Source organism: Syngnathus typhle, linkage group LG3 (genome assembly GCF_033458585.1).
Source record: "Syngnathus typhle isolate RoL2023-S1 ecotype Sweden linkage group LG3, RoL_Styp_1.0, whole genome shotgun sequence".
NCBI lineage: Eukaryota > Metazoa > Chordata > Actinopteri > Syngnathiformes > Syngnathidae > Syngnathus > Syngnathus typhle.
Window position 1 is genome coordinate 11,449,925 of NC_083740.1, and position 14,332 is coordinate 11,464,256.

General features: G+C 41.2%; 1 protein-coding gene across 4 annotated transcripts in view; it reads left to right on the plus strand.

Annotated features, from left to right (window-relative positions):
- The window catches only part of rptor (regulatory associated protein of MTOR, complex 1), a 90,249-nt gene extending 76,430 nt beyond the window's left edge, over positions 1-13,819 (plus strand). For 2 of the 4 annotated variants that reach the window (XM_061274430.1, XM_061274432.1), the window contains exons 30-36: positions 398-445; positions 8,209-8,315; positions 8,850-8,977; positions 10,385-10,471; positions 10,554-10,670; positions 11,205-11,334; positions 12,231-13,819. In XM_061274430.1, coding sequence (XP_061130414.1) covers positions 398-445; positions 8,209-8,315; positions 8,850-8,977; positions 10,385-10,471; positions 10,554-10,670; positions 11,205-11,334; positions 12,231-12,299 — 686 coding nt within the window. In that variant the 3' untranslated portion in view covers positions 12,300-13,819. The remainder of the gene's footprint in view (positions 1-397; positions 446-8,208; positions 8,316-8,849; positions 8,978-10,384; positions 10,472-10,553; positions 10,671-11,204; positions 11,335-12,230) is intronic. The other 2 variants (XM_061274433.1, XM_061274434.1) reach the window with 1 other exon arrangement.
- Positions 13,820-14,332: the final 513 nt, after the last annotated feature.

A 14,332-nucleotide genomic window follows, 5' to 3' on the forward strand; every position in this document is an offset into this window, starting at 1 on the left:
GATGTGTTTTTCTCACGAGCAGTCTTACTCAAGCACAAGCGGCAGCAACCCTCCACTTTGCCAGTCTTTAGCCCTGCGGTGAAAAAAAAAAAACTCAATTATGTATCTGACAGGTTTTGAGGCTTTAGACCTGCATGTCACCATTTCGACAAATAGGCAGCAGCTTAGCTCATACTCTTTCTGCCTTTTTGTGGCTGGTCTGTTACTTTGTCATTTGGGAGAATCTCTGTTGGGAAACAAAAGCCTTGTTCAGTCTTCTGCTATTTAAATACAAATAGAGAGCACTCTGTGTGCGTTTATATCTGTGTGCGCATGCAAAGTGTCCCTGCTAATTTGTTGCTTGCTTTGTTGCATACCTGCCCCTCCCTACCTTCGATCTGATCTCCCTGCTTCACAGGCCTAGCCAGAAGGGTCTCCATCTATCTTGACAGGGGTAAACAAGGCGGTGAGTGTTATCTTTCTTTTCTCTTCCCCCGCTACCCCAGATTCCAAGTTATATCATGTTGAAATAAGAAATCACAAGCTTGGTTTTGCTCTACCACGCCGCTTATCATTCATGTGTCAAAGTGTTGCTCAGGCACTTTTACCTTAGACGAGGCATTGTATTATTTTCTAATACATCCAAAACTAAGCATTATTTCTACCTTTTTATCACGATCATGACTAATGCAGTGGTCTCGTGTCCCTCAAAAAGAACTGCCTTCCATGTGGTCTGATTCAAATAGCTGTGATAAGGGGTGCGCACGGGTGCTGAAAATAGTCAGGCATGCCAAATTCTATTCGATATCTATATTGTGGTCCTCAAGAAAACGGCTGCCAGACTCAAGCGGAAGCCAAACTCGGGGACACAGCCGAGCCAACGGGATGGTCATTTAGGTGTTATTGCGCCGCGCCTTTGTTGGCCCATCAAAATATGTGTAAATGGGCCGATTGGGCACTGGACGGCATGGCTGCCATAAACTGTTTTAAATCAGCTCGTGATCTCACATGGTCTCATCTTACTAGTCATCTGAAACGGTTGCCTAGGGCCACACCAACTTGCTAGCTTGTTTATTTTAAGGGTGAACTTAATATTGTTTTTCATTACCATGTTCAAAATTCCCTTGCGACAAGAAAAGTACTGTCGAATGTTTGGCAAACATTCGCGACCTTGAGCTGAGCCTGACGAACACTGACGAGAACACAACATTCGCTACCTTTCCAAACACGTGTTAGATGAGTTCATTTATCTCCTTCTGCTGGCATGTGTTTTGATTGTGTTTGCAGTGCTTGGTAAAATCGGATAAACTTTGACTAGACAGCTACTCTTAACGTATGAGGTTTAGCTCTGAAGGTGAGAGATGATTTACATATGAGCTGACTTAACTCCACAGTCTGAGTCATTTTTAGACACGCTTGCAATTTAGATGTAGTTATTAGGTCCATAGACCTTCGTGACCTACCACCTTCTTTACCATTAAAGTGCATCCATACCTGTGTGTGCTAGTATATCGATGTTTAATAGGAAACATGCCTCCCCACTTTGGTTTTATTGAAGCAGAGCCACCTGGTGTGTGAAGCTCCAGGGATCAGGCTGTTAAAATCACGAGAAAGCAATGAAATCAAAGGAGTGTGGTTGGTTGTCGCAAAGTGAAGTGCTTGCCTGTGTGCTTCTGCTGCTTTGGGCCACCGCCGCCGCTGCTACATTAATATGCACCAGCCATCTCTGGAACAGGAAAGGAGAGTGTTGGGCAAAAACCGATGCAAATGTTTCTTTATGTTAAAGAACACGGTTTCTCCTAAAAGTACATCATACGGAGTTAGAGTTCGCTAAGCAGTTTCATGAGCAGAGATTTATAGCAAAGAGAGTTGTGTACCATGAGGGAAATTAAACAGACGCAAAGGAATGGTGCAAAACAGCACAGACACTCATTTGTCACCAATGTTTTTCAGCAATTTTTACAACACACATTGGAATGAGACCCCAATTATAATCAGAACAATATACAGTGTTGTAACCTTTAAAGGTGACACAAGTTTGTTCACAATTTAAACACGTTTTGTTTTATACAGTGTCTTCAAAATTGTTATGCGTATTGGAATTTAAGTTAAACGAACAGTTCTTCGGTACTCTTTGCATATGTCTGTTGTCTATGTAGAGTGACGACAGACAGATTTGACATTTAGTTTCCCATCCAAAGACAATTATTTGAAGTTGTCACACTCGCAGTCACACCTAATGACAATTTTCGTGTTCGATTAATTATCTATTTCCTAGAAGATTGACTTCAGACTGTACTTCCATATTTGGGATACAGTTACATTGTAACTTCCAGGTTGCTAGGCTAACACAGAATAATAACACAGAATCAAACTCTGTATTTGCTGTCTGCTGGAATCCAAGTAACTGCAAAGCAATCAAAGGATCCATATCTGCTTTAATGAGCTATTCCCTTTAAGTAAACTTCACAGCTTCATCTTGGAGGCATTCAACTGTCGACTCCACAAGAACAACCACAATGTAATGTTGTGTGGCTATTAAGTGAACATGGATGGAATAGGAAGCACGTGTATGCAGCCAGGATTGGCGTACAAAGTCTTCAGTCAGGGCGTTTGAGCACACGCACCGGCACTGTGGTTAACACTTCAGATTCATTCCAGAAATGTAATGTTGGGCAGAATACTAGTTTTATTTTTTTACAGCTGCTTATACATACAATGTATTCTTAAAATAAAGATCCTCAGGTTTGACTTGCGCTTTAAGGACCTATTGAAGTCAATTGACTCAAAATTTTCAGGCAAACACACGAGGCAAACATTTTATATAGTAACCAACATGGCTACAAAAGAGTTTTTTCTTTCATTTTCTGCAATGGACATTGTATTTTGAGACACATTATCCATACATATTCAAGCCTATCAAGGTTATTGGACAGCCCCGTCATTGGCCGGTATCTACTAATCTCTCTGTAATAATGTTCTGTTTTTGACTCTGTATGAAAGTCAACATTAGCATACAATTAAGTCTTACAAGTGAGGCAAGAGTTTTTGTATATATGTCCACTGTACAGATAAAAGTGTCCAGAGACACTTCTAAGTCTATTAATAAAATCTGCAGTTGGACTAGGCTCTTTGTTTTCCCTGAACCTTAATTTTTAATATCACGAAGACCCTTCGGACATGTGCCTAAGGCCATTTTAGGTGCACAAAGCAAAATAGATCCATCGAGGCATGTGTGGATGATTCTGGTATCGTGGAACTTTGGTGACCTAGATTCTGTTGTACGGACAGAAATGAGACCAACTTTATTTGCAGGTTCAGTGATCACGTGGACCACCACTTGTCTATGTAGTCAACTGAATTTTACTTAGTGTACTTCTAAACATTTGTATGTAATGACAATAAAGCTCCTCATGTTTTAAGTTTTAGAGCTACAGTTTTAGTAAGGAGGCTTTACATTGAGCTCATTTGCTCTGGGCAGTCTCCTTCAATCTTGCAAGCACTTAAAGACAGTAGCCAGAGTCTTGGTTGTTCTCAGGGTTTATCACAGTAATATAATAACTCCACAACAAAGGATTTTTTTTAGTACTATTAAAACTAGCTTCACTTCTGATGCAATCAAGATTATTCAGTCATACCATACAAACCCTTGAATATTAGTGAAGAGGTGACCACAATGGGCAAACTAAAATTCCTTGAACATTCTAAAGGGGGTAATCAGTCTGATTGAGCCCCATGAAAAATCTCTAGTGGGAAATAAATAAAGTGCCAGTCTCTGTAAACCCAAAATACGAGTTAACGAAAGACCATTGAGCATTGGGAAGATAAAATTCCGACGTATGATTTCCTGGGTTTGCATCAAATTCGTAACAGATCATGGTGTTCAACTGATGATAAGTTGCATTAAAGGGTTGAATCGTTTTAAGCCTGCACTATTTATGTATTTATTTTATAGTCTGCCAGTTGTACTCAATATAATTGTATCAAATAAGCAATGCACCTAAAATAAGATTTAGCTTCACTTGCTTTTAAAAGGTCCCTGTAAGATTCCGTCTCGAAGTGCTGCTGAATATTAAAGATACAGGAAGGTGTTCCTTGTTTGGAATTATCCAAATGGTTTGCCCTTTTTCCGCCTTCATCAAGTCATCAAGTCTTAATGCAGGTGATTCTTCATTCCGTAGGGCCACAGTCAACAGTAGACGTCACACACCTCTTTGCCCCTCAGAATGCCAAGGCGGTCGTATAAAGTTTAGATAAATGCCATGGCAGTGATGTGTCAGAGCATACTCATAAATAACGTCATTTCTTATTAAAGGCACATGCAAGCTGGGAAAGTCCCTAGTAATCCTGGAGAAGGCTTCCAACAGGAGCCCTGGAGGACGTTTTCAAAGCAAACAGGATGAAACGGAGAGAGGGAGCAAAGGAGCGCGATGGTTTAATGAGCTCCACTGTTTGGAAGAGCAAGTCCATCACGAGAGATAATGGTGCAGAATAAGAATAGCGCATACTGCATTGTCCACAGAGGGAAGAACTATAACAAAGATATTCATCCAAAAGGAATAGATAAATAGATCTTAAATTAGGCATCATCTCAGCATGAACAAGACGTCTACCCGACCGCTGTTAACTTTTGCAGCCCTATCTCCCTCCATGACTCAACAAGAGAATAGACACCCCGCGTGCGTTATCACTTCTGTTTGCTGTAGCATTATTGGGGGCAAAATGTTTGATCTTAAGCTGTGCTGATGCAGAAAAGTCCCTAAGAGAGCATAATTAAGCTATCGCTAGAAACCCGAACAGTGGTAGTGAGGAAACATTGCCCACATTCTTTGTTCCCAGCTGTTTTGTAATCTTCACGTCGCTATTGATTTTCTGCGTGAGTACCTAAGTCCCTGTCAGACCCACAAAGGTGTATTCCCTCCAAGTCGGAATTCTCATTTTAGGAGGTTGACTGATGTTCTTAATAGACAAAACTCATGGGTCCGCTTTGGCGCAGTGAATTATTGAGTGCTGACCCTCAGAACTTTCCTGTAAAATGTTTTTGATTTAATTATGAAGTTGAACTGGAAAGCAGAGAGGATCTGCTGTGTACTGTATGATAGATTATTTTGGTTTGTACACCAAAGAAAAAATGCTTTAAATTTGACTAAAACTCTCACCGAAAACTCGGAATGGATAATAATTATGATACATTTTGCCAAATACACTTACAGTGAACCCTCGTTCATTGCGGGAGATGCGTTCCAGAACCTCCATGAGATGGCACCACGACGCACGCACAACACAAGCTCTCTGACCGGTTCCTCAGTCGCCTTGTACACTTGCTCTGCTGGTGTTCCAGCCTCCCTTTTCCTCTTTTCACATTCCCTGAATAGTCCGTGTTGCCTCGTTCGTGACAGACTGGCTGCCACGCTTCCCGCGCTTGTCCACAGTGACGCACATCGCTCGGAGAAACGGCCTGCGCTATCAGCGTGCATTTAAACGCCGTTCTCCCATCACTTATAAACCGTTCTCCCATAATTTATAAACCCGCAAAATAGTGAATCCTCTATAGGTGAAGCGTAAAGTGGCGAGGGATCGCTGTTATTTCTAACTGTTGTGTCACGTTGATTACGAAGGGATGTCAAAATGCTTCAAATAAATTGTATTTCTGGTATTGTCATGGCAACCAGAGGTCACTTATTTTGTGGATAATGATATTGTTGGAAGAGCCAGAAATCCATTGGTCGGGCATCTTTGTCATGTGGTTATTCCCTGGGCACCTCAAATCTTTTGATTGGTTGGAGTAACTGCAACCTCAAAAGTCAAACACCCTGATTTCAAAACAGTAGTAAAATTTAAGAGATTTCAGATCCGCAAGAATAAAGGCATATCTTCACTGTGTTTTGATTTTTGTTTGGCTTTTTAGAGTGTTCCTGTTCCAGAAGTGACTCCACCGTAAGTCGAGGTTTAATGATGCTGATAAAATCTTGGATCAAATTAACTCTATGAAAATTTTTGTTTTGAAATCACTGGAGCGATTTGGCTTGACTGTTGAGGTTCTGCAGTTAGAGATTCCACAGATGTTCTGTTTTCCACCATATTATTTATGACTGAAACCCAAGTTATTGAATCAAATGTTTGTGACCGCCTTTTGGGAGTGTTTTAACAAATGCTAGTTTTATTCAGCTTATTACAACACACAATTTGGATTGCGAACAGGAAAACTCTACTTCATTGGCCGTGGAGCTGCAATACGAGGCAGTAGCTAGCCACTTGCACAACTGGAGCAACTGTGGTTCAGAGAAAATTGCTTGCTTGGGTTGTTTTGATCAAGATGCAAGAATGAGAGGAAAGCAGGATTAATAAGCAATTATGTAAAATAGGGAAGAATAGGGATTCTATGAAAAATGGAGAGATGCCTTTTTGCCTCACAGCAGAGAGATTGCATGTTTATTGTGCAAAGGAATCTCCTACCCGCATTCCCTCATCACAGAGCTGCCAGCTTCAAAGGGAACCGAGGCCCGCTCTCTTTTCATTGCCTCTGAGTTGAACCAGCATCAAAAACGGCCCCCATGCGACTGAGCATGCGTCTGTGAGATGTTTTGAGGTTTTTTTTTTTTTTTTTTTTACGAGGGAGTTGGTGTTTTTCTTCCATGCAATCACACGCATCCTCACTCTTGCCCCCTCCCTGATTATTGACGATGTGATGCTTTTGCGGGCCGGATGATGTCACAATGGAGGAATTGAAGCTGCCGCAGGGGACCTGGGATTTCCTGACATCAAAGTAGAGCATTTGAAAGGCAGGCACAATACGTGGAGGCTTCCTTGTAGTTAAGTCACGACTCATAAAGGTTTTTACAAGAGTGATGGAGGCCTCATTCTGTTCCGTCGTGTCCTCATATTTGTGGCAAATTACCAAATGCCGACATGGGCGGGCGTTAGGGCTTGACGTAGTTACTGATTGCGGAAGAAGTCCAGAGGAAATAATTCAACGCAGAAAGAAATAAAGCATGCTTCACCTCATGGTTTCAAGAGGGGATAAAATAGCATTTACGGTAAAGTGGAGAGAAGCATTACTAAAACACGGGATGTTATTGGATTTGCTAAAGCACTTCCAGTTTTATTGCGCCGAGATTTGTGCTAACCTCCAAAATCTCTTGTTTTGTATTAAGCTTGTGCGCCACCATTCTTGTTAAAATATCCAAAACCATGAGCGGCTCATTTTTGCATAAGATCATGTCTGAGCCTTCTGCAATGCACAAAGCAGTGTGCCTGAATATTATTTGAATCTGACTTGTGGCAAAATGTCATGAGGCCAATGTTTTACATCTGTTTCTAATGGGCATGCCTCAAAGCAGGTGAGAACTGCCCCACCATCAGGCCTCAAACCTGCTCTAACAGATTGCTGGGCCACTGGGGAGCATGCATTTTGATTTGTTCAACAGATGCTGACTGAACACACAGCAGTCACACTAAATGGTGAAGATTAAGCTGTTAGTAAACTTTTATTGGAGCAAGTTGTCACGGACAGGCTTAAAAGGGTGTTATAGTACTTATGGACTGTTGAGGGCGCCACTGGTGCAGCAGGAAAAATGAACCTTTACTTTAGTTTCTGGAACCAGTTTTATGTTTTGACTCCTCTGTATGGCACTCTTTGCTCAACATTGGACTTTAAATTACATTGACTTGCCATTTTTTAGCTCCTTTTATTCAAACCAATAGTGCCATCTAGAGGAGTCAGAAAATACAACTTGTTCATGAAGCACATTTGAAGCTTCATTTTCCCAACTATAGCAGCAGGCCATGCGTGACTCGGATGGCGTTGCTGTTTGATTCCTGCTGGTCCAGTGCACTATGTAGTTTTTACATCTCCCAGCGGTCAGTGACAGCACCGTTCAAAAGAAAAAAAAAACATGCATATTGAGACTCTCAATCCTTGAAAACCCTTTTTACTGATGTAATCCATTATTAACAATGTGTGTCTTGTTCTGTTTTGCCATTCATCTGACTGCAGTGCAGTGACTGCTGCACTAATTTTTGATTAGCCTCGTTCCATATGTGTAGTCGTGCTTTCTCCTCAGAATTAAGCCACTTATTTCAAAACAGTCAATTCAATTCGCAGTTGACATATTTTTGACAGTTTTTAAGTCACACTTAAGTGTGTTAAAAGCTTTCTTCTAAGTTCATTGGTGTTTTTGTGTGTTAAAAGTTTGCATTTATGAATGACTGTGTCATTGGTCCTTCCAGGTGCAGGCATGGTTGTAGACTGGGAGCAAGAAACCGGTCTCCTTATGACGTCTGGAGATGTGCGAGTTATCCGAATCTGGGACACTGACAGAGAGATGAAGGTCCAGGTGTGTAGCATTCTCTTCCACCGGAATGGATTTCCACTGCATGATTGAAGTGACATCGTTTCAATTTGAGGGGAGGTTATCATTTAAATCAGTGGGTAGAAATGTTAGCCCAGACCACGTCAACATCAGTGTTAGAGGTCTAACCTTGACATGTTGCATTGTTCCCCCGCTGCTTGTGGGGGACAGAGCTGACCCCTGCGTGAACAGAAAAAACTAAATTAGAAACCCAAAGGTTCATAATGGCCAATAGATGCCACAAGATGGCAGCAAGTAATGACTTTTTCTTCCAAAATGAAACTCAACTAGTGGGCCTTACTCGACGCGAAGATTCCAAAGGATGAGGTAATACGTATATTGCTTTGGTTTAAACACAAAACAGGACATTTGCAAATAATGGAGGATATGTTCCCAAACAAATCTGCAGAGGAATCACTGTTATGATGCATACTGAAGAGGTTCTTGTTGTGGCCATAAGTTCACTGTCAAGATGGTGGATTTCATCTCACGTTGTCATTTGTTGTGTTTGTGCACCAGGACATCCCGACAGGAGCGGACAGCTGTGTGACCAGCTTGTCTTGTGATTCTCAGCGTTCGCTCATTGTCGCTGGTCTGGGGGACGGGTCCGTTCGAGTTTTCGATAGGAGAATGGGTCCAAACGAATGGTAAAGTCCACCCAGTCGTTTCTTTTCTCTCAGCATGAAACTTCTCACCTTAGTGTGTAAAAGTAGTAAGTAAAGTTCAAATAGATTACTATCTCCCCTTGTATGATTCTGGTTTTAGAGTCTTCTGGGGAGGAGAAGCATTTCTTTAGCATTGGCTTCACTCTGCGTTCTTCCTGTTAATTTATGGTTTAATTTCCTCGCTTTTTCCTTCTTTTTTATTGCCATGTCATTATTTCAATACATTTAGGAAAGCTCATAGCAATTTAATCGTGCATTTACTCTGACAGAGCACTACATTATTCATTGTTCCAATCTATGTTTATTATATATAGAGTGCTGTAGATCTCCCCTCGGGATTGTCACCTCTCTTAATGGACCCTGGTGACACTGAGCCCCCTTAGTTGGTTAAACATCATTTTCATTTCTACCCCAAAGGGGAGGAAGAAAGCAGTTCAAACATGAAGTGCTCCATAAATCTTTAAGCCAAGATAATTTATTCGATCCCCTCAAGCAAGGACAGTAAGTAGTTTTCTGACTTCTTGACAGACATGCACGTCATGTCTGGATTCCTTTTGTGGACATGTTGACAGTATTTCATTGTTTATTAAGACGAATGTTGTTCTTCTCTCAGCTGCTTCCCAAACAACTTTTTATGCTTAAAAATGGAAAGGATAAACAAGACGTCTCAGAGCTTTAGGTTTCCTATTGTGGTACCACAGCGCCACCTGGTGTTTGCACACCACCATTACATGTCCTACCCTCTAAACAACCTATTATATGCTTGCTTGAAAACGCCCTCAACCCTCATGCACCTTAAAAACCAAACACATTGTTGCGCTGTTATTTATCGTGCAGCTATGTAATGTAAAGATACAGTACGGCGTTCCCCTGTTATGTGCATGGAAGAACAACCGAGCACTGCTGTGATTAGCACAGATCCCCAAGTTACTGACGCACCCCCTGAAAAGGTTTCATCATGGCTTAAGACCCACTGTATAACACATCACATTTTTGTCTAATTAAAACTCTGACATACTTTATTATACGTATGTCATTGAGAACAAGGAGCCATAAGGTGGCAGCAAAGCACTCATTTTGCCTAAATGAAATAATTTTACCATTGTTTTTTGTTAGATGAGTTGATTTTGGCTGTTGTGTCTCTTTTCTCCTTGCTTGGCCTTCCTTATCTGTGGCACTCTTGGCACTCATACTAGTTGAATCCAGTTAAGACTGCAGTCACACATTGTCACATGGGCAAGGTGAAGTCGCCCCCAGCACTCGCCCGTGTGTTAGCGACTAAGATAGTATAAGAACCGGGGCCATTTTGGACAGGGTGGACGGCTGATCTGTCCTTGCTGCTCTTGACTGGTGCAGCAGTGAAATGAAGTGATTTATTTGTGTCCGCAGTCGCATCATGACCTACAGAGAGCACGGCGCCTGGGTGGTCAAAGCTCACCTGCAGAAAGAGTCGGATGGACATATAATCAGCGTTAGGTATGCTTTCTCTCTTCTTTGTACAAGACGGAACTTGTCCAGTTTCTTTCTCGTGCCCAACTTTTCTGGTCTTCTCTACCAGTGTCAATGGAGACGTTCGATTCTTCGAGCCCCGCACTCCTGACTCTGTTAACGTGCTGCAGACAGTGAAGGGGTTAACAGCGCTCGACATCCACCCGCAGGCTAACCTGTTCGCCTGGTGAGTTTGTGTGGTGTGCTGTGTGGGTATCTATCTATCTCGCTATCTAGTATCTAAAGACTGGGAAACACTGCTGAAGTGTAATACAAAAGATATTGCCATGATACTTAAAAAAATAATTTATGATTCAGCAATAATTTATGTATGCTAAAACTATTATCTGTGATACTGTAAATTACAAAATCTACTATATGTAAGTGAATATAAAAATACAGAATATCTATCATACTTTTGCGATAAAAAGTTAGTTCCTTCAAAATGGCCAATTGTCATTAATCTGGTACCAAGGGAAAAAAGTGCTCGTAAGTCGTGTTTTTATTTCGATATCTAATGTTGATGGTACGTGTGTAATTTTATATTCACTGTCTTTTTTTCCCCATTAAAAAGCAGCATTATCAATCTTACTGTTCTGTACTGTATTGTAACAGAAAGCAGTATCGACAGTTTTCCCCTTCGCTACTGTACTGTGAGAATTTTGACACGTTGCTGCAAGTGACTATGCATGTGTGTTATCCGTGTTTGTCTGCCCTGCAGTGGCTCAATGAACCAGTTCATCGCGGTGTATAATGCCAACGGTGATGTGATCAGCAACATCAAATATTACGACGGCTTCATGGGACAAAGAATCGGGGCAATCAGCTGTTTAGCCTTCCATCCTCACTGGGTAATGTGACACAAAATTCACCTCCATTACTAGCGGAAGTTTGTCTTGTCATGAACATATTTTGTCATGTCTTGCTCTTTATATTTTTTTATTTTTTGTTCATAACGGTCCTGACATACGCAATAAACAAATTCGCTGGGCAGCAAAAGAAGAAGTCAGTTACTGCCATGCTTACTGTTTTTCATTGGCTTTATTCAGAATTATAGCTGAGAACATTTTTTTTTAAAACTTATGAACATCTGGGGATAAGCAAAGGCACTGTAAATCACGTCAGATGTGTGTTGACTTCTACATAACACAAGTTTGAATGTGATTGGTTCGTTATGAACACATCCTCATCCCCAAGTATAAGGGTGTGCACAATTATGCAACCGCATTATTTCAGCTGTTTACTTTTTTTTCCCCCTCTTGTATTCTTTTAAATGTCAACTGAGTTGTACAGGTTGTTGGTCACGTTAGTGCTGAATTAAGTTTTGAAATGATCACCAAAAGCTGTAGATGTTCAATATCCACTCACAAAAAAATTGGCTTTTAGATCAAATTTAAGGAAGAAGATTAAATACTCTTTGTCATAGATGGGCTTAATCCTGGCCTTAATCTGACATCCTGTAAATTTTTGAACACTCATGTCCACTTGTATAGTTTTTCAGTACTACTTGCACATGTTGCTCTTCTCTCTGACAGAAGTGTTAAGGCAAAATTCACACCAATTTTTTTTTTTTTTTAATCATTATTGGCCCAATGAAGGTATTTTTGAAGTATTTTCATCATGCTGCACACCAAATCCTATTTCATGGGGTTTCTGTCTCCCTTGCAATGATGTATAGCACGATGACGTTTTTTTGCCATTTCGCACAATGGCAAGTGATTGTCTCCTTTGCTTTGTCTTCCTTCAGCCTCACTTGGCAGTGGGGAGCAATGATTACTACATGTCCATCTACTCAGCTGAGAAGAGGCTCAGATAACACACCAGCATCCTTCTCCAACAAACCCAAGCCCCTCCCACAGCCACTTTCACTACCAAAAATCCCACCCACTTTATGGATTCAGAGACCTTGACCACCAGGGTGTACATCATGTTGTACATATGCAAACCCCCCACACCCCCCACTTGAATGTTCCAGTGTTAGCTGCTGAGAAACATGTTATTATAATTATCCTGATCCTTTGTTTTTTCTTGTTATAAAGCTAATGATTGTAGACTTGGCAATGCTGAGGAGTGTGTATATTTAAATAGATATGAAGAGAGGTCATATTTTAAAGAAGCGGTACCCGCTGATCACCGGGGCTTTTCCTGGCTTGGCAGCGAGCGTCACTACCTAAATAACTTTTGAAGCCCACCTTTAGTTGGAGGACTCCGTACATTTGATGCAGGAAACATGAACTTTAGACCCCTGCACCGCTCGGCAGGATAGAGATGACGACCTCGTATTTTTGCCCTACTCATCCACAAGGCAAGCACATGTTACTGTTTGCATGTGTTTCACTGGGATCTACTCCCCAAAGCTTTGCACATAGTAAGTGATGCTCCAAAATGAAAGAACCCCACGTCCTGAGTTGTCCCGCTCAGTGTGCCAATCCTTTTTTTTTTTTCCAGGAAATTGGATTGTTCTGTTTGCTTACTGTACATATTTCACGTTTAAAATAATCACGGCAAGCCTCCGTTGCCTGAAGGATGACACAAAGCTCCTCCTCGTCAACACAAAGAAATTGAGAGCGGTTTAAAAAAGATGATCATCATGCTACTGTTGCACTCGTTTAAGTTCTACCTGGAACGTTTCTTCCATGTGGTCACACACCCACACTTTGGACTGTTTTTCTTTCTTTTCTTTTTAACCAAGTGTTTTCTTGATGTTTAAGTTAAGTGTCATGTTCTGGTTGAATTCCCAAACCTCACTCAGGTACCTCAACCGCCTCAAATGCCGAAAGAGCACCCACATTTGGTATCCGAAGGATGACCAACAATGTGCCTCTTCATGGGGGCTTGAGCTTTGCTTTTGTTTTTAGTTGATCATTTTTCTCTTTGTTTCACAATGCTGTTTTAACTCCGCTTGTATTTTGTGTGCCTTGATCTGGCTGAGCTGGGTAGAAAGGAAATGTAAAAGCCTTAGTTTCAAACACTGTCACACACAGTTGGTTGTCCCTCCTCCTTTCAATTTCATCTTCAATCTTTCTCGCTAGACACGCCAAGCTTTGCTTTAAGACTGAGAAGGAATGGTCGTGTGGAATGGAGGTGAACATAGAATCCGTCAATGAGCTTCTTTCACAAATACACACACACAGTCAGCCACTATAGTTTTGGCATGGGGCTTTGCTCGCAAAGTCCTTGCATCAAGTTTTAAGATTTTAGTCCAGAAACCAAGAGACTTAGGTAGTGTGAAAGGAACAGTGAAAACAATCAGGTTTGTCTCTGTGACGCCTGCCTGTTGTTATTGTTGTCTGGTTTATGAAATGGGAGGTGAAATAAACCAAATACATTATTGGACGTTGCCCTCTTGTTGACTGCACAAAATGATAATATGCGGCCCTCAGGTGCGGCTGGCCCTGACGTGTGACACTTTTGGCTGGCTATGGACTGGTTTTAGCACAAAAACACTTGGTGAGGACAATGAAATCATGTAAAAAAAATACGTAGTATAAATGAACCCCTTTTTACAGACACAGTAGTTAACAGAACAGTGTATGGGACATGTACATTAATCCAGCACTTTATTCTTGAATCATGGGACACAGGGTCATATTCATCCAATGAGAGCGAAATAAAATAGTGCAAAATAAAAAACGCTTTTCATTGTATGTTTGCAGAACACCAGAGGTTCATTATTGTGGTACATTGTCTTGATCACTGAGGAATTCTGATGACATTACTGAGGGCACCTAAGAATGAATGCCTTCCAATAACAATTGCTTCCACATCTTTCATGAAGTTAGTTTTATCTTAACCCCCCCAAAAATTGATAACATGGTTTGGAAATGAAAACATGCATTAAATCAGTCT